At 38.9% G+C, this 26,195-nt stretch overlaps 2 protein-coding genes across 2 annotated transcripts; both read right to left on the bottom strand.

Moving 5' to 3' along the window:
* Nucleotides 1-8,018: 8,018 nt before the first annotated feature.
* LOC590967 (RUS1 family protein C16orf58 homolog) lies at nucleotides 8,019-25,983 on the bottom strand. The gene is made up of 14 exons (XM_030992245.1): nucleotides 25,851-25,983; nucleotides 18,683-18,760; nucleotides 17,984-18,098; nucleotides 17,133-17,178; nucleotides 16,704-16,736; nucleotides 15,699-15,804; nucleotides 15,116-15,217; nucleotides 14,060-14,130; nucleotides 12,918-13,108; nucleotides 11,452-11,509; nucleotides 10,580-10,653; nucleotides 9,884-9,993; nucleotides 9,047-9,095; nucleotides 8,019-8,448 (listed from the first exon to the last, which is right to left on the bottom strand). The coding sequence occupies exons 3-14, from the start codon at nucleotides 18,054-18,056 to the stop codon at nucleotides 8,258-8,260; spliced, it is 1,104 nt and encodes a 367-aa protein (XP_030848105.1). The 5' UTR covers nucleotides 18,057-18,098; nucleotides 18,683-18,760; nucleotides 25,851-25,983; the 3' UTR covers nucleotides 8,019-8,257.
* On the bottom strand, nucleotides 20,859-25,214 carry LOC115926487 (uncharacterized protein K02A2.6-like). Its single transcript, XM_030991242.1, has 2 exons — nucleotides 25,202-25,214; nucleotides 20,859-24,745 (listed from the first exon to the last, which is right to left on the bottom strand). Exons 1-2 carry the CDS (start codon nucleotides 25,212-25,214, stop codon nucleotides 20,859-20,861), a joined length of 3,900 nt encoding a protein of 1,299 aa, XP_030847102.1.
* Nucleotides 25,984-26,195: the final 212 nt, after the last annotated feature.

Raw genomic sequence — 26,195 nt, 5'->3', positions numbered from 1 at the left:
TTATGGATTTTGACAAAAAAGCGAAGTAGGGGAGGCTGATTTTAAAAACAAAACCATCATTCAAAATATAATAAATATATATCTGTTTTTGTTGTTATTTTTGGATGGCAGCATCTTATCCACACCCCCGCTCATAAACGCATCCTTAAAAGATGTGCACTGCCGTACTCATTTCATTGTGCCTTATATACCCGGGAAAACTAGAGCATTAGAAATTACTCGTACAGTTTAGAAGCGCTAATGCAATGGTGGTTTGTATATATACAGGCTTGGCGAAGTGCATGACCGACGAACCTGCTATTTAGCATATTATACTAATTGCCAATTACACTGAGCGCGAGACACACTAATGATTATGAGTGGTTCGGGCAACGAGGGCATTTGTCAAATATCATTTCTTCTCCTTGCATCTACTATTATTATGTCAACTTCTCTACCTCTTCCTCCATCTCGTTTTCTCTCTTCTCCATTTTTCCTTTTTTCTTCTTTTTCTCTCTACCCCCCCCCCCCCCCCCCCACCCCCCCCCCCCACCACTCTTCCCGATCCGAAGTTTAAACCCTACAACGGCCTCCTATTCAAGCTTCACTCTGTTATATTCTCGATCTCTGCGCTTTCTTTTCCCCTGTTATTATTCACATCATTTTCTGGCACTTCTTCATATAATTTGTTGGCATTCACTAATATCATCTATATCCTCCTCTCTCCCCTCCAGTGCCCCCTACCTTTATTCTTTCTGCCTTTCTATTTGCCTCTCTCTCGATTTATTCGGGGTCTCCTTCGCCCCCCCCCCCCCCTCTCTCTCTCTCTCTCTCTCTCTCTCTCTCTCTATGTATCTCTCTCTCTCTCTATGTATCTCTCTCTCTCTATGTATCTCTCTCTCTCTCTCTCTCTCTCTCCTCTCTCTCTCTCTCTCTCTCTCTCCCTCTTTCTCTTTTTCTATTTCTTTTCCCGTTAGTTTATCCTTCACAAGTGATTGTAGCATATTCTACACGTAGTCCATGGCCTCGTTCCTGAAATCAGTGTCGTGTCCTCTATTTTCTACAGCAAAGCATACATTTGTACACTTTCACCCACTCAGACTAATAAACCGCCGCTACAATGATTGCTATAATCACAGCGAGATTGGCCTGATTAGGAGGAAAGATGTGCACAGAGAGAGAGAATGGGACAAACGGGGGGGGGGGGGGGGGGGGGGGGGGGCGGCAGAGAGGAGAGAATACATACAGTGAGTGAGAGAGGGGCATATGCAGAGACAGTGAAATGAGAGAAGAGAGAGAAAGACCGACAGAGAGAGACAGAAGTCAGTACTCCCCGATTAGTTTTGGCGACCGTTGCAGAATAATTTGTTATTCAAATAAAGGGTAACGCTGTCATGTTGCTTTTTCGATCATAATCCCAGATGATGATTTACCATCGTACGAACGTTTACACACAAAAAAGTCTCCGAACTCAAATGCCGGAAGATTTCGCTGGGACAGTGGAAGAATACAGTGCTATATACTGACGAGGCATACGTCTTGAAACTAGCTAGAAAACAGCAAGATTTGGGCAACGTTAATTCTCGGTTTTGAGTTTTGGGGGCGATGGTCGCTGTTTTGAGGGGGGGAGAATCCAACCGACCGACCCATGTTCTGACACCTAAAGGGCAATACAACATCTTTTTTTAGGCCTAGTGTTGTGACAGGCGTGTGATCCTGTGACTTTTCCACAAAACAGTAAACAGTACCGCAACGAGAGGGGCCTTAAAAAGGAATAGGTCGAAGTTTCACACGACATCCCTTGAGGCTTGCTCTTAAAGCATCTCAAATCGTCGTCCTGAGTTCCGCCAGTCGACAGTATATCTGGTATAAGTTTCAGCATTCCATTTCTCGAACACAATCAGCAAGTGAGAACTCTCGGAGGTCTGACAAGAGGCGAGGAGAATGTGTCATAAAAACTCTTCTCTACGTCGCTCAATTTGTCAACTCTCGCATTATCAATTTGTCGTTTCCTTTTCTTTTTTCGTTATTTCTCGATGGATGAATTCTGTTTCCTCACTTCAAATAACCCCGCTGCCTGCAACAAACAAAATAATATGACTAGCTAACAGAAGGCATTGTATGGTAAAACAGAGGTAAATTCATTTCTTTCATAGCAGGGAGTTTTGTATAGCTCTTAAATTTGCGATTTTAATAAGACTGTTATTTGAACATATGAAACAACTTATTAAGATATACTGTTTAAACAGGAAATATAGATAGATAGATAGAAAAGGCGACATCCAGTTAATTTGGATTTATACGAAGGGAAAGAATTTGCGAGAACAACAGGTACTGGTATTGCGTACCAGAAAACAAGTCCGAACAAATGCCATCATTTCCACAGTCCTAAATTCCATGAGTGTTTCAGAAAACGGGGGTGGGGTAAAAAAAAATTAGGGTTGCCTTTACAGGGTATGTGATCACACCGACACTAAACATTTAAAAAGAGATTCGTTGGTAATTTCGAATGAAAAAGACGCCTATCTAAGTTCAACCCAGTCATTCATACTTTTAATTATATTGTTTTTATCTGAATATGCTATTATTTTCTCAATTGTCTCTGTGGTTGGTTGAACCCAATTGTACTACAGGCTAAAAGCATTATGATTGTGTTTTTGATTAGTTTCCCCATAATTTCTCTATGATTTTTCTTCAGTTTACCAATCCCAAAATTGCATGCCGATTTCATACTTGCATGCCGTATATTTATTTTACTGCCAACCACACGTTTCATTCGACTGTATTTACGCTTCCTATTTTCAAACCCTTTTTAAGTATTCACAATCAATAATACCTAAAACCAATTTAATCACGAAGAAATGCCAGATCATTTAATTAAACCAGTATTCCATATTGATGTTATGTTTAGACTTATGATGAATTGTTTTATTATCTTTATTTCGAGGGACAGGGCTGAATTCTGTCAATTACTATTATTATTCATGTCATGTATTAATATTTCCAACAACAACCACATTACTACTCGTACATTATTTCTTTCTCTCTCTCTCTCTCTCTCTCTCTCTCTTCTCTCTCTCCATGGTTCATAACCGGTGATCATAACTCGAATGCTTGTATTTTTCTTTGGAAGCCATTTCTCCGTTTTAGACAGATTAATTCAATACATATTAAATGTGATATTATTTTGTCGTATAGGACAACTCGTAAATGTATATTCTATTAAATCTATACATGTAAACACATTTTTCATCTAAGTTAATTTTTGTTTCATGTTATACCCTTATAATGATTAAGTTAAGTATATATGTATATTTTCAATATTTTATTAGGCCTATGTTTTTGTTATTGTACATCTTTCTCGATTCAGCCGCTGCCTGTGACGGTGAGGCAGATAAAACCTTTATTTCAATTTAATTCCTAGTCCTACGGAAGTAACAGAAAAGAAAGAAAGAACGGGTCAGATTGGGTAAAGACAAATAAAGTTGTTTTTCTAATAATAATACAAAATTAAGAGCGGTACAAGAGACAAACAGAAAGAAAGAGAGAGGGTGATTATAGAGTACAAATGTATGATCTACAATGTGTAAGTACACTTTTAGGAAGAGTTTTGTTGTTTTTCTTCAGTTTTCATACCGCTTAATATTTAGGTCAACGAAAGAGAAATCTTAAATAGATTAAATTAAGAAGAATCAGACGTGTCACATGACGCAGGCCTCAACACGGGACACGTTATTTTTTCGGCGGGACACACGAATAAATCAATCTTTTGCTGAGAACGTAAACAAAATACAGCGATCAATGCATGCTTGGTATAGATTTTCTAAATGATTCTTACGTTCCAATAATGTACCCGGACAAAATCACGTTTCATAAGTTGTGACTTGTTCACAAATAAAGCGTTAAAATCAATAAATGCACCATGCATTGCTCGCGGATAAAATCCCGCATCTGAAAAGGGTGTTTCATCATCCATCCAACCAGCGAGAAAAACAGCTCTTGGCAAGTCCTAAATTGCCGCCAATATGGGGCAATAATTTATATGCAAAGCGACTCTGCAAGTCAGCTGGCTGGCAGCGAAGGCAGCGAAGAAAGAGAGGAGCGTGGAAAATAGTAATTATACGATGCAGGGGTGGATTGGGATGCTAGAAAATGGGAAACGGATTCGTCGCCCCGAGCTCCGCGGCGTTATAGTGAGAGGTGCTGGGCTTTTTATTCTGTTTTCTGGCATTGATTGCAGACTTGAGAGCTGAAGAGTCCCGGGAAAACATATTCATGTCGTGTCACAATCATGCACCTGGAATGATTGGTCGAATAGGTGAATGTTCCAATTCTTGGGGGATCAGGGGACATGCCCCCCCCCCCCCTCCAAAAAAAAAACACCTGTAGAGAGTTGAGCGTAGTGAGACTGCCCCCCCCCCACCCCTCCCCAGCCGCCTGTGCGATGCCATCCGAAAAACACGAGCACAAACAAATTATCAAAATTGAATGTCCGACGAGAGAGTGAAAAAGAAAACGGGGAGACGAGTTTAGAAAAAAAATGGTATTCAAGAATAGGAAATAAGAAACGATGCTTTAGGATAACTAGTAAATCGTTGAGAAGAAATTATGGGTAAAGTATGCATTAGGTACAACTTCTCTTCCTATTTCTCTCTCTCTCTCTCTCTCTCTCTCTTTCTCTCTCATTCCCTCTATCCTTCTGAATCACTACCTTTATACATTATACATCTTTTTTTTTCTCTCTCTCTCTCTCTCTCTCTCTCTCTCTCTCTCTCTCTCTCTCTCTCTCTCACGCTCTCTCTCACACTCTCTCTCTCTCTCTCTCTATTTCTATCTCTCTCTCTCTCTCTCTCTCTCTCTCACTCTCTCTTTCCAAGATCTCTCCTTCTGATCCTCTTCCTCTCTCCATTACTTGAATTCTATCTCCGAGACTCTGAGTTCTTTCAATTATCATAATGACATTTTCATTAGATGGATATCATATGAACTTTTGTTATAATTAAGGCAATCAATCTCTCCTGCATAGTGGCGTATCAGATCATCATGATGGACACACTTTTAAAAATGATGATAATAATAATTACTATGATGATCATCATCATGACAATGATGATAATATTAATGATGAAGATGATAATAGTAATAACAGTATTAATAACTATATAATAAACGTTATGTTAATAATAATAATGATAGGTTCTTATATAGCGATCATTATCATGTCTGTCTACTTGAAACTACTGAAGCTGCACTAGTTATAATCCTGGCTTTAGTATGGGTGCTCAAATTTCAAAGAACGAGAGGAAAAACATTTTTTTCTTCAAATGAAAGAAAAACGAAAATAGCCTTAATCTTAAAAAGTCTTCTTTCCCCCTCCCCCCCCCCCCCCCCCCCCCCCCCCCCCCCCCCCCGTTTTGGGGAAGGGTCGTTATGAATGTTAGAAGTGGAAATGGTTCTGAAAAACCAACTTCAACCCTGTATCGGAAATATATAAAAACCTTATCGTAAACACAAAGCAGAATTCCAACCGTGACACTACCTTTTCGGGAAAAACGACCCCCCCCCCCCCTCTTTTATATGTGAGAATGTTCCATTCAAAATTTGAACTAAATGACTGTTTATTTCCGTGTTACTTTACAGTTTAAAAATTAATCATTTCAGATTTAATCTACACTGGATGTCCCGCTCCTGTGGTACTAACTAAATGAGTTAAATATTTTTTTTTCAGGGCTGAGTGTCTTTAATATTTAAAGTAATAACATCATAAACCGGTTTTGAACGGAAACTCTTTCTCATTAAAAGTTGTAACACACCATTGCATTCGGTATCCATTTCAGGGTATTGCTTCATGCTTAAGAGGAATAGGCGTTTTGTGCATCGGCAATAGAGTACTTTGCCCTGTAGACTTTGCCTTGTGTACATTCTGATAGCGTTGATTAATTGACAATGGTAGTTAAAGTGGTTTGAACATGCATACGCCTTATAAGTACAACAGTCACTCATGAGCCAATACAATACAGTGTTTTAATTGGTCTGGAGATGACAAGGGAGCTAGGGCGACGGTGGTTAATTAGTCTAGTTTGTTTTAATGGGTGGAATGTTTTATTGTCATAACAACATTCTCGATATTATGAGCTTAAAGAGCTAGTTTAATTGACACAGAGTAATATGGAAAGAGCGATAGAGAGAGAGAGAGAGAGAGAGAGAAGAAAAAAAAGAGAGAGAGAGAGAGAGAGAGAGAGAGAGCTGATGCAGCTTAACGGGGAAGTAGGGGACAGATGAATGATATGGAGTGGATATGGAAGCAGGGGAGGGGGTAAGAGATATAGAGAGATATAGACAAAATCATAAAACGAACTACATGATTGCAGAGGCTTTCGAAAAAAATTAAACCCAAGGCAATAGTCTGGTTTACTAACATATTCAAATTGTGTGCATACTTTTTAAACAAAGGTTTTTCAGTTCAGTTCAGTTCAATTTCTAGAGAAATAATGTGCATAGCAGATGCACGTAAAGAAAGGGAAATATTCATGCACACATTGCATCCATTTTTCCTGCATGGCCACATTTTATGCCATGAATTTTAAAGGTAAAGACCAGTTATGGTCATGCGATTGCATTGTGAAAGAAACGTTGTGGAATCGATCAGAAAAGGTTGATCATCTGCAAGGTTCTGGAGTCATCAAAATGATAAGAAATTTGGCCCATTCTTCGTAAAGTTACAAGCACTATACACAGGAAGATGTATATGGGACTACCCTATATCTCTCACAGACCAAGAGAGAAATAAATTTACCAAATATATGAATTAGTAGGCGGTTTCCCGGCAAATTTTTTATCATCATGTATTAGTCAAAACATATTCTTTCACATGATTGGTAATGAGAGCTTCCATTTCATTTTTTGAAATTGGGGCGTTTCCAATACTGGTCTTTACCTTTAAATAAGGAGATAAGCATCAAAATTCCTTATATTGGCAACACGGTGAAAAGTTCAAAATTACTATTTTTAAACAAAATTGACAGTTTTTTTTCTTCAGCATAGTTCATGAACTTGCATACTGCTTTCAGAGACATGAAATATCATTAGAACGATGTAGCAATAAAAGAAAAAATAATATCACTGTTGCTAATATGAAGAGGTTGAGATCAATTTAGCTCTTTCCAAAAATGTTGTCTTGAAATGGGTAGGAAAATATTTTCTCTGTGAATCCCAGCCACAAACTTTCAACCAGAATTGAGTGTACATATACACCATGAACAGATACACATTGTTATGTATTTGGTTGTATTTAGTAACTTTAATAGGTATTTCTCTCTATATGGTCATGTGATACAAAATTAAGTGTACATAATTTCAGCAAAATACATTTTGAAATACACTGGAGTGACAATTGAAAATGATATGTACATCTGATGATGTGAACAAAACAGTCTTTTTTATTTATTTATCTTTTGTACAGAGATATTATTGGTTTTAAAATGCAATAAATACAGTGCATGTACATTAACACAGTTAATACAAAAATTATTCATATCCTTACCAGGTTTTGTAGGATTTTTAAGTATGTGAAAAACAGATTTGTCTCGATCTATTTTTCTTGAGAATGTGACATATCTAAAAAGGCCTAGTTCAACCAGTCCACCTTTCAATCTTGAGTTACGGGGGAAAAAAAGAAGAAAAAACATCACGTTTACCAGGCGTATGAATAATCTAGTTGTAGACTGTACACTGCACAAGTATTCTATGAACATTCCAGTGCTGAGTTGTTCAAGTCATTATGAGCTTTGCCAGAAGGTGCATGTTGGCATAGCAATTTCAAATAGTACAGGAATACCCTCCACTACATTAGGATAACCATTGCTAAAACCTTCTAATGGGCACATGATATACTACACTGTGTTCTATCAAGGTAAAATAGTGAGCTTTCTAAAACGGTAGGGAAAGCAAAGAGGACGATACCATAAAAAAAAACATAACATATATATATATATATATATAACATAAGTATAACATAAGGAAAAACAGGGAAAATATGATAGAAGGATGAAATAAAGGATAACAAAGATAACAAAAAGATTAAGAAAGGAAAAATATACAAGGAAATGCATATGGAATGAGATACCAAAAGGAGTAACGTGAGATAGGGGTCACATGACTTCACGCCCCCGTACCCAGAAATCAAAACTGTTTACAAAGTTCAACAATGCCTGCCTATATTCTCATGAATATTCATGAACCCTGTGACATTGCCTTGTGTTGACCTACGATCTGTACTTTAGAACACTTTCCTGGCATCGACCCCACTGATACTCCACGTTGCTCTCCATTCATCGGCGCCCAGCTGTGAATGACCTTTGACCCAGCCAGCTTGACCTAGGTCATGAAGGAACCTTGGGAAGAGTTTGTTGCATATCTGGCCGGACACCTTGACTGCTTGCCAGGCATCGTCTCTGTTCATGTACACACCTAGATAGATTACCATGGAAACAAGGAAAACAAAATAATAAATATCAAAACTTCAATGTGTATATCATTTGGAGGTGAAGTGGTTTAGATGACAAATCATAGATGTATGAAGCACATGTTATAGGGTTCTAATCCCTGCCTTGCCATTAGTGTCCTTTGGCAAGACATATGGGTACACTGTACAAAGAATTTCCTAAATGGTGCCTCGTCATGGAATTTCTATGTTCCCTAAAGAAATTTTCCGGTCATACATGCACACTAGTTTAATACAATTATTACAATTGTGTTTTTATACAACCCCTGAACGAAACATAATTATTCCGTCATCAATAACTAAGAAAATGAAATTTTACACATTTTCTGTACACAGCAAACTGAAGAAAACCTTGTAAGATACGTCGAAGACTGTTTGATTGATCACAACTTCAAAAATTCATTACTTTCTAATTTTTAATTGGATTTTACTCAAAACTTTCACTGACCTGCTCCTCTCCTTTTATCAATATCAGGTAATTGGCAGGATGGATTTCCCCTCTATTACTGATAAGGCAACCCTAGGTAAATAAGATCATATTTTTATTATCATTTCATATCTTACCTCTTTCTAAGATATCTGTCAGTTCTCTAGACAAATTGTCACCATGCGCCTGAAAGTACCACACAAATCAAAAGAAAAGAAAGGAATATATAGCTTAAAAGTATTGCAAATATTAATTTTACTGGCTACAAGGGTTCATCTTATGAGTGCTTAATATATTGGTGTCTTTAACAACATGAGTATGGAGAGCACATGTTTCTCCTCTTTAATTGACTGGATCAAGGGGGCATTTCACAAAACTTTTCATCAGTGACAAATGACAGTTCTTGTTATAAGCTACTGAAATCCTTGCATCTGATTGGTTATCAGGAGATTTGTCACTGACTTTTGTCATTTGTCATTGAAAGAAGGCTTTCTGAAACGGGTCCCGGCCAGGTGTCATATTCTAGTTTCTAAGTGTCCCATAAGGTCAACTGAATACTATATGAATACAATGATTACTTTCCTATCCATCTGTTCAATAGCATATCAGGACAACTACCCCATAGGAACAGTCCCTTCCTCTTCTCCCCCCACCCCACCCCCCCCCCCCAAAAAAAAAAAAAACTACCCGATTAAAATTTACCTTAATTCCCTTTAACAATAACCAAGCGGAAAACCAACTCATTGGTTTATTGTTCTCAGCAGTTGTGCAGGAGTTTTCTGTCATTATATTCCACATACTAAGAATCTTGCTCTAAGCTGGGTCAAAAGTAGATCATGTGATGAAAGATGGTTCGCCCATCATTGATGGGAGAAGAAAAGTTTGTTGCACTGTGTAGATAGTAGTACTATCTACACAGTGCAATGCCCTTTCACTGAAGATGTAATATCATGTAATGAAGGGAGAATATTTACCCTGTTGTCATGGAGATGGAATGTAGTATACATGATGATTTCAGCCTGTAGACATGCTTTGATAAAATCCTCTGATGTACTATCATGATGTATTACAATATCAATACAACCTAGGAAATAAAGGCATACAAAAACATAAATAAGCACTGAAAACTAGATTAAATCAGGATTTTTTTTCAGCACCAATAACTAAAAACCTTCATTTTGCATTCCCCACATTTCAAATACATCTATCCAATTCAAAAACATTTAATAAGCACTGGAAACTAGTTTATTTCAGCTTTTGTTTATATTTCTTTTTCAGCACCAATAAATAACAACAGTCATTTTGCATTCCCCATATTTCAAATACCTCTATGAGGAGGAGAAAGAGATAATAAAAGAGATAAATTAAAATGTAATAAAAAAAATAATAAAAATAAAGACAACAGGAAAAGAGAGTAGGGTCATTCAATGAAGTAATATAGATGGGTTCTTACAACCCATGGCCAGTATCAATTATTCAGAAAAAGATTTATACCAAAGTGACTAGAAACGAATAGCATGATGAGAAAATAGCAATTTTCACAACTGTTTAGCTACAAGAAGTCACAATGTATTCATGAATTCCACGGATCGATAGATACATTCGTTTTGACAAATTGACCCACCAATGAAAGATAAAGCAACTAGATACATGTAGAAACAAGGGCTTACCTTTTTTCACATCCAAACTCAACAAAAACTTTTCCTGTCCATTGCTTTGTAAACACATCTCAATGTCCCTCATGCTGAAACAAACAAAACAAAAAAATGAATAAATGAATCAAATAAAAATGAGTTTATTATTGACCAAAAAAAATGCAAAGCATTTCATTAAAAATACTGCATGGATATTGGCAAGTATTTTGAATATAAACACATTCCTCATAATTTCTATCTATCTAGCAAAATCAGGAATTTGTATCTTATTTGATAAAGACAAGTCAATAACTGATGCAAGTGGCAAGCATTTTACATATATACTTTACACGTACTTCACTTCTATATAGCAAAATCATGATTTGTTAAAAACTAGTTTTAAAACAATCCATCAAGTGTGTCAAATAGAGTGATGAAGTGTGATGTCATAAAAAATCTATTTTTAGAATTTCTCAATTTTTTTCTTCATTTTCCGAAAGAGCATCAAAAATAATGTCAAAATGTTGAAAACCAATTGAATATGTGGAGTATTGGCTGAGATATGACCATCTGAATGAATATATTTCCTATAGGAACTCAGTGTTATATGCTCTGGCTCCTAACCATTAGGAGCCAGAGCCATACTCATTCTCCCTTATAGACTGTAGTGTTATCAAAATTGTTAGGAAAATGCAAAATTAGATTTCGATTTCCAATCATAAATATCTTGATAATCAGACAGGCGATCGGCTTGTAAAAATCATGGGATTCCTGTCTGACCTTAAGGTTTATAATTATCATTGCAGCATGAGCTAAATCCAGGATTTTGTTTCAGAATCTGAGACAATGTTACCGAGTCACTTTAACATGAATATTGGAATGTGCTATTGACATATCGGTGTACTTACCTTTTGGCTACTGTACGGAATGGCACACCAAGATTGAGCTTCAGAGGTCTTGAGAGCCCTGTATAAAGAAACAAGTGGGTCAAACAAGTGAAAATATGCTCGTTTAAGTTTAACCCATTGACTACTGATTCTATCATTCCCATAGGCTTAATACAGTTCCACCCAGTGCCTGTAGGTAAAGGGTTAATGTAATTTGCACTAACGGCATAAGTGATGTTACTCTATTGTTTTTTCTTTGACGACTGTCTTGTCTTGAATACCGGTACTCATAATTGTGTCAAAGCCATGGCCAATGTCAAATATACACAGGACAATCAGATATCAGGTTTCCAATCATTTTGTGAAAACAAAATCCCTGATTTTTCTATGAGTTTTTCCCTGATGGAGTTCCAAATTCCTGGATCACAATTGAAACTTGTTTCCAGTTTAACTCATTACAAACTAAACTGAGAATCTCCCTACGCCGCATTGTATGCATCATGGCAAAGATACATGCATACCAAAGACACCATCGATATTTCCACTAGTGTAAGATTAATCGTCATGGAGCTATTCAAGACCGGAAATGGGTAATTTTGCATAGCAATTGTGTTGCACAAAGCAATCTTTCCGTCAATTGGTGCCTACTGTTTTGTGCAAAATTACACAGGTGGTAAACGAGGGACTGTGCAGAGGCGACGAAAGCAAGTGAAGTGTAAAGATGCTAACATAGGCAATTATCCGCTGGATAAACAAGGGACAAGGTAATGAAGGTATTATGACTATTTAAATACTTTGGAGGCAAAGAAAATTCCCTGATTTCAGTCTCTTTTTTTCTTCAAAATTACCTGACTTTACTCTGACTGAAAAAAGATTTGAATAAGAAAGAGAAAAACAAAAATTATCAAAAAAATAATAGAGAATCTAATCAGTTTTATCACAATGGTATCTGATAATGGCATTTATATCTACAACAGTATGCAAATATTTATGATTTCTGTAAATTACATATAGTTCAACCCAAAAATTTTGTTTATCATATGAAAATTTGTTAGTCATCAAATGAGCAAATATTTACATTGCTCCAATCATTTTCTTCTTCTGGCAGAGGACCTGGGGAGTGTTTCACAAAGACTAAGATCAACTTTAAGTTGGACTTAACTATGGCAGGCCGTTCATGCCACTAGTTCCTCTGACCATTCCTGGCACTGGTTTCTCAAGGGACGTAGAAAATCATGGTCACAAATCTAAAGAATTTACATTTTTGTGATCGTTCATTATTGAAGGAAAAAATATTGTCTAAAGATCATGACTAAGAGACCAATAGGGAGAGCAACCAGTGGCATGAATGGCCTGCCATAGTTAGGTCCAACTTAAAGTCGATCTCAGTCTTTGTGAAACAATCCCCAGGATATCTTTTTAATATAGCACATTGATTCATTTTTTACTGAAAGGGAGATGAATTATACACGTTGTTAAAACTTTACTCCATATAACAGGTTCTCTACTATTCACGGCATCAGGTCCAGACATGCTGAAATGAGAACTGTGGAGGTAGTCCTGGACCAGGATGTGGAACCTGTTCTGATTCAGCGTTTCCATGACGACGCACGTCACCGCCCGGTAATTGGCGTAGAGATGGAGACAGGTGCAGAGAAAGAAAAGAGACCATGTCAGTCTGAAAAGGAAAAAAGAAAGATATCAATGTTCACCTCTGTGTCTGCATGAATTGGATCCACAAACTGCCAATCTTTTAATGTGCGTATTGTACGGTCATGCGATGAGAAGTTGATCCATCACATGTTTTGGCCGTTAATTGCAGTGCCAAAGCCTGTGTGGACCACTGACGGGACTTGTGTAGTGACTCGAAAAGAAGATCTTTAAAAATTTGAATAAAGCTTACAGTGCCAGTACTTACCTGTCTAGAAACACACTCCTTCCTTTTCCTAGACCTTTTTTTACTATCGTGCAATATTTTTCATCAAGAACTGCAAGCTAATTGTATGCGATGATAATGCTTTTTTTTACAATTTTTTTTATATGCTTTATATTACAATTTTATCAATGTAATCTAATTTATGTATCTTTTACATTAAATTTTTGCAGTTTCCCGGCAAAATTTGTATCATCACGTATTAGTCAAAACATATTCTTTCACATGATTGTTAGGCGAGGCGTCAAAAATAAATATACCAGCCAGCGGCAGCACTGCACTTGTGCGTCCTGGCTGCATTTTTTAAATTAGCTCAGCCGGCTACCGCTGGCGGTAGGAAATGGCATTCAAAAGCATGCGCCGACTGCCGCCTTTCGAATGGAAACCGAGCCTCAGATCCCGGCCTGGCGCAAGCCGGCTGGGCTAATAAGTGAAAAATAATTGCCCCAGCCAGGCTTCGGCCGTAATTGCAGCCTCGATGCGCCAATACGTGAGGCGGCAGCCTGCTGGTATCGATATTTTTGACGCCTCGCCTTAATAAAAGCTTCCATTTCATTTTTTGAGAGGGGGGCATTTCCAAAACTGGTCTATACCTTTAACGCAGATGGGCACCAACACATGCTAGAAGAAAGACAAGGAGTTGTGCCACAGTTTTAACACTGCAGAAAGTACATTAAAAGTTCTACAGTGACTTACAGAATGTTTTTTGAAGCTATTGGAGTTATGATGAGGCCTACACAAAGAGCTGCTAAATTCACCAATGTTTCCTGAAAAAAAACAGATAGAGAGAAAGAGATAAAGACTAACTTAGTATCTCTAAGCATAAATATATGAATAATTGAAGGCAACTTTCTCAAACAGAGTCGTAAAATAACATTTCAAGACACATTATCCATCTAATAACTTAAGCAAAATAAAAAACAATGCCACGATTTTGCCATCTCATCTGATCAAGTCTTTTAAGGGGGTATCTCACTGAGTGGCGAATGCTTGCAAACTTAGCGAATTCAGGGTTTCGCCAGGGTTTGTAAAATGTTGCAAAAGGTTTGTAAAAGGTTGCAAGATAGTTTGCAAACAGTTTGCATTGTCGCAACCAGTTTTTCTCGTTGAAATTATTATTTTGAACATGTTAAAAATTTCTTTGCAAATTTATTTTTCCACAAACAGTTGCAAGCATTTGCAAAACTGTTGTAAGCCTTTGCAAATGGTTGTAAGACAGTGTGCTGAAGTTCTTTTGATTCGCAAATGCTAGCAACCTTGTGACAATATGGTCCCTATATAAAATCGACCCATCAAGTACCAGGAGTTAGTAAAAGGTCCCAAACATTTACAAATAGTGGCAAAAGATTCTAAAATAGTTGCTAATCTTTGAAAAACATTTGCTTACAGTTGCTAATAGACGCCAGCTGCCGTTCGCAAAAAATTTCGCAAACATTTGCTCAAATGTTGCTAAGTGCTGCTTAACATCGCTAAAAGTCACTATGTTGCAGAGGCGTACTCTGATTTTCGTCAACATTCGTCAGAAAAGTTGGCGAATCCAAAATTTGAAACGTTCGTAAGCATTCGCCGCTCAGTGAGATACACTCTTTAGGGAATTCCCCTGCATGCTTACCTGACTACCATCCTTGGCAGGCCATGGTTCCTCTTTTGTCATTCCCTGTAACCCCTAGCCCTACCATGGATTGCGATAATACCTTGAATAAGAATGGGGAATCCCCTCTACGAGGAAGGGAATTCCCCCTGCAAGCTTACCTGGCTACCATCCTTGGCAGACACATCAGCCATGTTGTTCCTCCGAGCCTGATGCATGGTGAGAGCGGCTCTCGTTGCGCCCCCGGCGACCCCTACCATCGACTGAAAGTTAAGAAAACATAATCCATATAATATCATGTCGCTCTAGTTATAAGGAAGTCCACCCTGATATAGGATTGGTTTAAATAGAAGCAGAAGGAGAGGATCAATCAGTGAAATTTTAAGCAAAATCAGATTTCAAAATAAGCAAGTTATGAGTTTTTGAAGTTGCAATCAAATTGGCAACTTTGGGACATATATGTACCTTGCAAGCTCCCCTCCCATTTGCTCTGTACAGACAATTTCAAAAACTCTAATTATTTCTTAATTTCTTATTATTGATAACAAGATGGATTTGTTTCATACAGGGGCTGTATAAAAACATACTTCCAACAAATATATTTAGGGTGTATGCGTGCCTTGAAATCTTTCTTGAGGGCAAAAATAGACATTTCAGATTTTTTAGTACAAAGGAAATAGGAAGGCAGAAGAAGTGAACCACATTAAACTGTTTCAATACTCCCAGAGAGGGCAGTATACTTACTTTGAAAAGTGATGACACACATGCAATGATGACAAAGTACTGCGGAAAGAAAACGGAGATAAGCTCTATACACATTGCCGCATCATTCATGATGTCTGCAAACAATCTGCATGGAAGAAAGAAAAAAGTAGTCTTAAAATTGATAAAATCAATGAGCGCAAATACAACTTTGCTATTATAACACGAAGACACATTTTGTAAGAGCACTATGATGTCTACTTATAATTTTAAAGGTAATACAAAGTTTTGGTATGGGGTCATGAATTTGGTTCAAATAAACATATTGGAAGCATATGCGATCCTACAATATTCAGTGATCGTTGTCGCAGTCGAAATCGACTCTAAAGTTATGAAATTGTAAATAATAAACACTTTATGTTGCATAGCTCCCTCTCAAGGTCAATATATTAATTAAGCTATAAAACAATGTTTATTGACTAAAATCGACCGATTAGATATTCCCGTTCGGAAATCATATACCACAACTACATATTCTGAAATTTTCATGGTCGCAGCTACCATTGTACGGCCGTGGGAGCTTTTTTAAATTTATCAAAATTTACCGGGAGCACCGGTAAATCTTTATATTCAATTTTTCTCGAAAGCAGAAGTGTTTTAGGGGCTAAAGTTTCTAGTGCTTTTAATACATCCACAGGGGCATCCAAATGTATCAAAATTGTAAAGATTCACTATCCACCCATTTTCAAAATTTCCCAAAACTTTGTAATACCTTTAATCATAATTTGATATAGTTTTACCTCTTTTTGATAAATTCACCCTTTTAGTTACTCTTCAACCCTATGGATACAACTGGCTATTCATGAGAGTGAGAGAGAGGGTCAGATGGAGTATAGAAATGGGGGATCTCAAGAAACCATTGAAAACCAGATAGGAAAATAGAGATAGAGATGATAAGAATAAAACTGAAAAAGAAAAAAACTCCCCACCCCCCCCCCCTCCTCCCCCCCCCCCCCCAAAAAAAAAAAAAAAAAAAAAAATGCTTACCTCCATCTTTTTGCATCACTATCCAGGCTTGACCTATCAAGACAAAAGGGGGGTAGAATGCATCATTGTTTATTCTACATATTTGAATCATTTCTCACATCAGATATGTTGTGCACTGCATCGAAAAGGAATAAGTATTATGGAAAAGAGAAAAGAGAGACTTGTCAATGAGAATCCATACAGGACATCTCAAAATGTCTTGGTTGACACTAGTGAATACTGCCTGATTAATTCACCCGAATGGATATAATAATTTGATTTGGATATATATACCACACATTTCCCATCGACTCAAGCCTGATTTATCTCAGACTCAGTATTCAAATTGTCACATATACTATTTAACATTCTGACATAGTCATGAAATTATTGAATTATTCATAAATTTGTCTTAGAATGAGGTATGTACGAAAGAAGAATGTAACTGACCCTTGGTACCAAGCAAATGCGATTCTGCCAGTCATACTTGTGCCATCTATGAAAGAGAAACATTATCAAATTCAAAATACTTCATATAATCAATACTTTCATTGTTATTCTGAACAAATGCTTCTGTATTATCTCATAGAGCTACCAATAAATAAGACCCAACTATAATTGGGTTTTGAAAGAGACAATGAAATAGGATTACACTGTACATGTATACATGGAATTTCAAAATCTATAAATATTTCCTGATGAAGGTCAGAGACCAGCTTATGAACAGTAAAATTGAAAATGTAGGGTGCTGTGAGACTTCCCGGCACAGAAAAGCGTTAATCTGCACTAAATTGCAATCATGCTATACTTGGTGAACAACTATCAACCGGTACTGACAGAAGTGAAAAGCAATCGTATCATTTTGAGAGTGTGTGTGTGTGTGTGTGTATTTGGTTTTTACAGACGTGTATCAATCAGATATGATTATTTACGTCTGGGGACTGAACTTTAAACGTCACCATCCGAAAGACGTGACTCAGATTCGAACCTGCGTCCTCGGCTAAATCAGTTTGTAACTTCCATTGTTATTTGGATTACAGGCGCACGCCACAACGGCCTAGAGACGTCCCTGTACCCTTATAAAGGAGACCTCTTCCTCTACCATTATACATCATCAATATTGTGAGAATTATTCACTTCACAAAGAATTCAAAAGTCTTCTTACCACTCCCCATAGCTGAGAGAATTCCAAATTCCCTCTCCTTCCCCTTCCCCAACCATCATCCAACCCCCCCCCCCCCCTCCCCACTCCCCTCCCCTAACTTAAGAACCATTGCCCTATACCAAGTCCCATGCCTTACCCCTGAGTAGCCATGTGATGGTAGCAGCAGCAGCGGAGGCAGACTCATCTCCTACTCCTACACCCTTCAGCATGGCATGGGTTGACAGGGTCCCTGTGATGCTGCTACTGAAAGCCTACAAATCACAGACAGAAAAGGAGATAAGGATCGTGATATTAATCTTCTACTTCTATTATTATTATTATCATTAATATTTGTTTTTAATTTGAAACCATAATGACCCTGTTAGAAATTGATGCTGTATGCAAAGAAATCCATTCGGGAGCAGCATCAGACTTTTGAAGAAAACTGTTGAAGGCTCATGGTTACAAATTCTATGGAATACATGCAGTCACACGTGACACAGTGTGAGAGTGTCTACTTATTTCATGCAATAATGTATGTAGAACAGAATCGCTGCTGCACTAGTAAAAGAAACATTGAAATCAATGTAGGATTGAATTTACATACATTTGTCAGATGACTTGAGTCAGGGTCCTTTGAAATACTATTTTTTGTTATAAAATTTGGAGTTTCCAAGATGAAAATTAATTATCTAAATGAATATTTTCCTCCTTCCTCTTGGATTTAGTACATACATGTATACATCTATTTCTTGTACCATTCTACACTACAGCTAATGTAGAAAATTTCACAGGTACAGCTTTGTACGAGAAACAAGGTTGTCATCTATAGTGCAGAGAGCCAGAAGAGTATTACCTGTACAGTGTCCCATATCTGGTATTCTAGGTAGTCCTTGCTCACACTGTCTGGATACCCTTGGGGTAGAAATACAACCTGCAATAATAATAGGATGACAAGGAAAAGAAGGATTCCAGCAGATCAATCAAAAACAATTGAGTGAAGAATGTTCTAGAATAGTTCTAGTTCTAGAATATACATGTAGGTCTAGATATATTAAAAGAAAATCAAACCTGATGGCAAACTACTCTAGAGGAAAGCATAAAAATCAGTTACATAGACTGGTCAATACTGTTTACGGTTAGACCTCCTGTAGGAGTGCTTTCTCCCCCTCCCTTTCCATCTCATCTCCACTCTCTCTCTCTCTCTCTCTCTCTCTTTCAAGTTTTCCTTTTTTCCATTCTCTTTTTCACTCCTATTCACCCTTCTCTCGATCCAAATTCAGCCGTATGTTTTCCATTTTTCTCCCTCCCTTCTCAATTCTCATGCTCCCTTCCTCTTCCCCCCCCCCCCCCCCCCGTCTCTTTCTCTCTCTCTCATTCAATGTTTCTCCCTCTCCATTTTTCGGGACTGAAAAAAAAATCAGTATACTTCCTTCTCTACAACCTACAACCCTTATTCATGTGACGTTCTAATCAGGCCAACTAGAAGCTTTATTTTTTTGTTGTTAAAAATTCTACAAAAATAGATAAAATAGATCTAAATAGACTCTAAATTGCTTTGACATTTCGACAGTAGCTAGACTGTAACCCCAATTTCCCACAATTAGAGGTCTCTTCACTGCTAGTCAACCTAATCGTTGAAAATGCTTAATCTAAAAAAGAGGGAAAATACCGAGCGGTAGACTGTAGGTCTACTGTAGAAAATAACATTATCGTATCACCCGTTACATTAAAACTAACAAATATAACTGTCAAAAATAGTGGGTTTGTTATGTTGACTTCTTGGTTAGTACTTTACTAAATGTAGCTGGGTCAAGAAAGTAATAAAACTCCACATATCTTTGCTTGAGGTTCAGGAGTTTATTGGTGTAACTAAAACATCATGCTTATGCTGTGCATGCTAGTGGTCAAGTGCAACTTACCACTCTCACATGTCCAGTACATAAGGCAGTGTATGAGGGTTGAATGTGTGCATGGCTAATTACTCATTAAATACATCACACACTCTGTGTGCCAAGAGTATTGTATTGAAGAGTGCTTTCTGCATGGTTGCTTCTGAATGAATGTGCATGGCTGTTTAACAATGAGCACATACAGGTGTAAGTTATATTCAAATTAGGAGTGCTGCATAACTTCAGCTCATAACATTACATCTCCCTTTCTTCAAAATAACAATACAAGTTTTTACTCTTGAAAGTTAAAAACTTTTCATCCTCTCATCCCGTCCATCTTTGCTTCTTGTTTTACTTACAAGTTTAGCACTTGACAAATGTCTTGAAAATAAATTCTGTTCAACCTTTCCCCTACTCCCCATTTAAACAAATTTAAAAAAACTAGAATCCTCAAAAGAGTGAGGATGATACCTATCAACTGGTTTTACACATCCAGTATACAAGTCGGAAAACAAAAATGATGCTTTTCACTTGGAAAGGGTTACCTTGATCATCAGCAGAAATACAGTTTTTCTCATTATTCTTCAAAACAATATCATTTTCTAACGACTGGTTTGTCACATTGTATACCAAACTGTATAAATCAATGAAAATCCGTTAGCATTCATGAAGATTAAAACAAATAAAGTTACTTCTTTTTAGTATACAGTTCACAGTTAATCCATGTGAACTTTGGTATTTTTGTACGTTACTTAATACCACTTTCAAATGATGTTAGTGTGAACATATTTTGCACAATTAAGATTTACCTTAACATTTGATGCATTTATCTCCTGTGTGAGTTTGCACAATAATAGACAACAGTTTTCAATATTTTTAGTTGTATGAAAACAATGGAACAATATATTGTACTGAAATAAATAGTAAAAAAACAACAACAACATATATATATAAATATATACTTTCTTCGCGACTAAGAAGGGAGAGGTTCCAGAACTTCACCTTCGATCACAGGTCTTTACCACCCGTGTCCCTACATTGATGTGATCCAATGTTGAAATTGGTTGATAACTGAATGTCAACTGAGTCATTATTGTCTTAAAAGTTCAAGTTCAGTCTGAATTTGTGCTTCTTCATCAGTTACATCTCAAAATCATCATACTTTTTAGGGCGTTGAGTGTTTCGCGATGAACGTTGTCTTCGAGGTGGAGTCTCCTCCCGTCCTGGGCTTCGAGGTGGAGCCTCCTCCCGTCCTGGGCTGCTTCGAGGTTCGGGGAATGCACGATGTGGAGTGCTCAACTGCTCATCGTGGTCAGTGGATGAGGCACCTTCATCACCTTGGCCGTTGCTATCATCACCCCTGGGAACCTCAGTTGTAGACTGGTCGGTATGGTCAGGTCTTATGTGCTGCCTGTTTCTTCGTAGGTAACTTCCCTCAGGGCTCTGGAGAATGTAGGAGCGCTGTCCCTCGGCCCTGGTATCTACTGTCGCAGGACACCACCGTCTGGACACTGGGTCGCGATATCTTACATCTTGCCCAAGGTAAAGCTCTGGCAAGTCAGCTCTTCTGGCATGTTTGTCAAAATAGAATTTTTGACTTTTCTGTCTTTCCTGCAGCTGATTGTAGATGTCATCAGCATCTGGCTGTGTTCTCTGCAACTTGGCTGGGAGTGTAGTTCTCAACTGGCGATTCATGAGAACTTCAGCTGGACTTGGTAGTTTCTCTGATATGGGAGTTGTACACCAAAGAAGTAGTGCTAGCTGAATGTCTGAAGTCTTCTTCATGATACCCTTGATGGTTCTGATTTGTCTCTCTACAAATCCGTTGCCTTGTGGTCGTCTTGGGGACGATGTAGCATGTTCAAAACCCCATGATTCTGCAAATGACTTGAACTGGTAACTGGCATACTGGGGTCCATTGTCGCTCACCACCTTTGCTGGTATGCCATGCTCTGCAAACACTTGTTGCATCATAGTGATTACAGCACTGCTTGTTGCTTGGTCTGGTAACTGGCGAACCACTGGGTACTTGCTGTAGTAGTCCACCACAATTAACCATTGTTTGCCTTTGAATTCAAACATGTCGGTTGCCACCGTGTTCCAGGGCATCGTGGGAATGTCGTGTGGCTGGAGTGGCTCTGGCGTTTGTGCTGGTTGATGTTCCTGGCATCTCACACATGACTGCACCACTCTGTCAATGTCTTTGTTCATGTTACTCCAGAACACCTTTCCTCTGGCCAGCAACTTGGTTTTTTGTTGGCCTAGATGACTGGTATGGAGCATCTCCAAGATGTCTGGTTGCATCTGCTTGGGAATTACAACTCTGCTTCCCTTGAGAATTATACCGTCGCTTACTGTTAACTCATCTCGGTAACTCCAGAACTCTCTCAACTCTGGTTGCACTTGCTTCACCGTATCAGGCCAGCCCGTCACAATAACTTCCATCAGTGCACTTAGGACTTTGTCTTGGCTTGTAGCGTGTTTCAGTTCATCTACTTTCCTTGACGAGAACTGCACCAGATCTACTCTCAGATCAAGTTCAACTGTTTCATTGTTGTGAGTGCTTGGTAATCGTGAGAGACTGTCTGCGAGCAGGTTGTCTAGTCCTGGACGGTGTGTGATCTGGAAGTTGTATCCCTGTAGTCGAATCAACATCCTTTGTAGCCTTGGAGGGGCTGCTGTGAGAGGTTTGTCCATAATCATCAGAAGTGGCTTATGGTCTGTGATTACATGGAATAGCCTGCCATAGAGATATGTGTGAAAACGTTCTACTCCAAACACAATAGCAAGCAGCTCTCGTTCAATACACGAATAGCGTGTTTCAGTTGAAGATAGGGCTTTGCTTGCGTAAGCTACTGGGCGGAGTCTACCTTCCTGGTCATGCTGTAGGAGTGCAACTCCTAACCCTTGAAGACTTGCATCGCACTGCAAATACACTGGGGATGTTGTGTCGAAGAACTGGAGTAGTGATTTCTCTGAAACTTCTTGCTTGAGTTTCTCCATGGCTGCTTGATGATGTGGTTCCCAGATGAAATCAGCCTCTTTCTTAAGGAGATCTCTCAGAACTGCAGTCTTTGTGCTGAAATCTGGGATGAAGTGAGACAGGTAGGTAATGAAACCTAGGAAATGCTGCAACTCAGCCTTGGTGCTCGGAGTCGGCATTCCTGCGAGGTCAGCTACCTTCTGGGGATCTGGCTGGATACCATCCTTTGAGTATCGATTACCAAAGAAGTTGATACTCGTTTGCCTGATATGGCACTTGTTTGAGTTCAGTGTGAGGCCTCTCTTTGCTGCTACTTGCATGAAGTCGAGAAGATTGCGGTCATGCTCTTCTACTGTACGTCCAAAGATTACGATATCATCTGCTATGCATTCTGCCCCTTTACAGCCTTCTAGAACTCTGTCCATCTCCAACTGGAAAATGTCCTGACTTACACTGAGTCCAAATGGTAGGCGACAGAAGACATATCTTCCAAAAGGTGTCTGGAATGTGGTAAGTCTTTGGCTGGCCTCATCTAACTTAACTGACCAGTAGCCGCACTTTGCATCTAACTTGGAGAAGTGCTGCATGTTGTGAAACTTGTGATTCAACTCCTCCAAGGTCTGCTGTTTGTAGTGAGGTCTGATAAGTGCCTTGTTCAATCTGCGAGGGTCTAAGCAAATGCGAATGCTTCCATCCTTCTTGGTGACATATGTGATTGAGTTCACCCATTCGGTTGGTTCGATGATTTGCTTGATGACACCCTGGCTCTCCATACTGTCCAGTTCTGCCTTGACTTTGTCTTTCAAGGCAATAGGCATCTTTCTAGGAGCGTCAACATGACTTGGAACGTTGGGGTCAACTGTCAAGTGATGTGTGGTACGAAATTCTCCAATCCTATCGAACTGCTGTGGAAAGAGTTGTACTAGAGCCTGGACACCACTGACTTGCGTTCCAATGTTCAAAGAGCAATGGAGAGTAACAAGTCCAAACTCCACAGATGACTGGAGACCAAGTATCACTGGGCCGTTGGACTGAACCACGTAGAATAAGGTATCAGTCCATGCTGTGTCTCTATACTTGCAGGGAATAACAACTGTTCCATACTGACCAATCAGCGTTTCATTGTAAGCTGAAAGGATTGTGCCTGCATCTGGTAAATTTCGTGGAAAGCCTTGACGATCAAGCTGCTCTGGATACATGTTTCTGAAAGTTCGAAGTGGCAGTGTATTCGCTTCTGCTCCTGTATCCACCTTTACTTTCAGGTCATGGACACCTGGTTCGTCTTTCAATTTAATGTCCAAGTGTGCAATAGCTTCATTCCTCTTCACCGAGTCAATGACAATCGTGTCAAAATGAAATCTGTCAAATCGTTGTGGTAACGTACCCAGTTCACTTTCAGATTCGGTGTGTTCCTCTCGCACGTTATCCACCTGTTTGGAACGTTGTGATGGGCGTTCGCGTTCACCCACTCCCCTCTTCTTCCGGGAAGATGCATACGATGTATGATACTTCTGTGATGGTTTGAGCTTGGTTGATAGGCACAATTGAGCATAATGTCCTTGCTTATTGCACGAGAAGCATGTAACACTCGCTGCTGGACAATACTCCTTGCCGAATCTATGTTGTCTCCCACAGTTCTTACATAAACTCTTAGGTTGTTTCTGCCGTTGCACTGCATCTATGCTCTGTGTTGGATGATACAGAGACTGGAGGGTTTGGACATGTGACTTTGATGCTTCATATGTCCTTCCTAGCTGTAGAGCACCCTGTAGTGTAAAGTCCTTCTTTGTAGTAAGTAGGTCTTTCCGGAAATCTGCAATGGGTGTGCTGGCAATAATCTGTTCAAGGATTCGCTCATCCAACTCCTTGTGATCAAAATCGCATTTACGAGCTATCTGTCGACATCTGTTTATGAAATCGTCCAGCTTTTCATCTGGCCTCTGCATGGTCCTCGACAGCTTCAGCCGACATACTCGAAAATTGTCTTGAGGTTCTAATTGCTCCTCAAAACGATCTAGGATGATCTTTGCTGTTTGTTCAGACTCTGATAATGTCCAACAATTGTATCGATGAAGGCCCTCTTAACCCGCAGCAAGTAGAATGATAGGTACTTCATCCTCCTTAGGCGTATGCTTAGCCAAAAAGTATAGGCTCAATCTCTGTCTGAACATACGAAAAGCTTCAGCAAGGTTTGGTGCACCCCAATCCATTCGTGGTATATGATCAGCCATGTTAATGTTACTTCAATGCTGTGCTTCAGAATAAGGAACAAAATGCTGGAATGTGTCGCCACTAACCCTTAGGCATCAAACAAACTAACTGTTCATGGAATTATGGTGTCTAACAAATTCCTGTGTGTTTCTCCTGAACAAGGAAAAATCCAAAATGGCTGCTGCTGTGTTGCAAAATCCAAGATGGCTGCTGCTGTGTAGCACATGGTACTGTACTGGTACTTGGTAGACTGGCACAAAAAACTGGCATGTTGGTGACCTGCACTCACCGCTTGCCACCATGTCAAAAATAGTGGGTTTGTTATGTTGACTTCTTGGTTAGTACTTTACTAAATGTAGCTGGGTCAAGAAAGTAATAAAACTCCACATATCTTTGCTTGAGGTTCAGGAGTTTATTGGTGTAACTAAAACATCATGCTTATGCTGTGCATGCTAGTGGTCAAGTGCAACTTACCACTCTCACATGTCCAGTACATAAGGCATGCTATGAGGGTTGAATGTGTGCATGGCTAATTACTCATTAAATACATCACACACTCTGTGTGCCAAGAGTATTGTATTGAAGAGTGCTTTCTGCATGGTTGCTTCTGAATGAATGTGCATGGCTGTTTAACAATGAGCACATAGATCTACAGCCTACAGGTTTGTAAGTTATATTCAAATTAGGAGTGCTGCATAACTTCAGCTCATAACATTACCACAATTTCCCACAATTAGAGGTCTCTTCACTGCTAGTCAACCTAATCGTTGAAAATGCTTAATCTAAAAAAGAGGGAAAATACCGAGCGGTAGACTGTAGGTCTACTGTAGAAAATAACATTATCGTATCACCCGTTACATTAAAACTAACAAATATAACCACATGTGGGGCTGAGCATTGAAAATTGACAATGATTGATATCAAAATGTCAGCCTTACCCGTAAGAAGTGCAGAATAGATGACAGCCCTCTGTTACCGGATCGTGACTCTGATATTGTGCCATCATTTTTACACAAATAGTCTCTTGGATCTGACTTAGATCCGTAAGTTTCTCGACATATCAACGTGTCCATTCTTAGCTTGCCAGGACGTTAGCGTAACAGTACAGCGGCGCGGCTACAGCCGCCGCCGAGGTCGATCGGCTCGGTGCTCGATCTAGCTCTGCGATGGCCTGGCGATACTAAAAATTGAGCAGCCGCTCCGAGGATGCCTTTGGATCACCCATGGAGGCGAGACATCCCTGGATCAAATATCTTTTTTTTTATCATTGAAATTGGTTGTCA

Source organism: Strongylocentrotus purpuratus, unplaced genomic scaffold (genome assembly GCF_000002235.5).
Source record: "Strongylocentrotus purpuratus isolate Spur 01 unplaced genomic scaffold, Spur_5.0 spur5_scaffold_2, whole genome shotgun sequence".
Taxonomy (NCBI): domain Eukaryota; kingdom Metazoa; phylum Echinodermata; class Echinoidea; order Camarodonta; family Strongylocentrotidae; genus Strongylocentrotus; species Strongylocentrotus purpuratus.
The sequence above is the reverse complement of the archived record's forward strand: the minus strand, read 5'-3'. Positions and strand labels throughout refer to the sequence as shown.

Bases quoted from the DNA above. Each gene is read 5' to 3' on its own strand.
- LOC590967 (XM_030992245.1), bottom strand. From the start codon at position 18,056: ATGCTGAAGGGTGTAGGAGTAGGAGATGAGTCTGCCTCCGCTGCTGCT. The intron at 14,131-15,115 runs GTAAGCTTGCAG...GTTTTTTTTCAG, and splicing joins CTGCCAAGGATGGTAGCCAG to GAAACATTGGTGAATTTAGC. The intron at 9,994-10,579 runs GTAAGCCCTTGT...TTTATTTCCTAG, and splicing joins GAGTTTGGATGTGAAAAAAG to GTTGTATTGATATTGTAATA.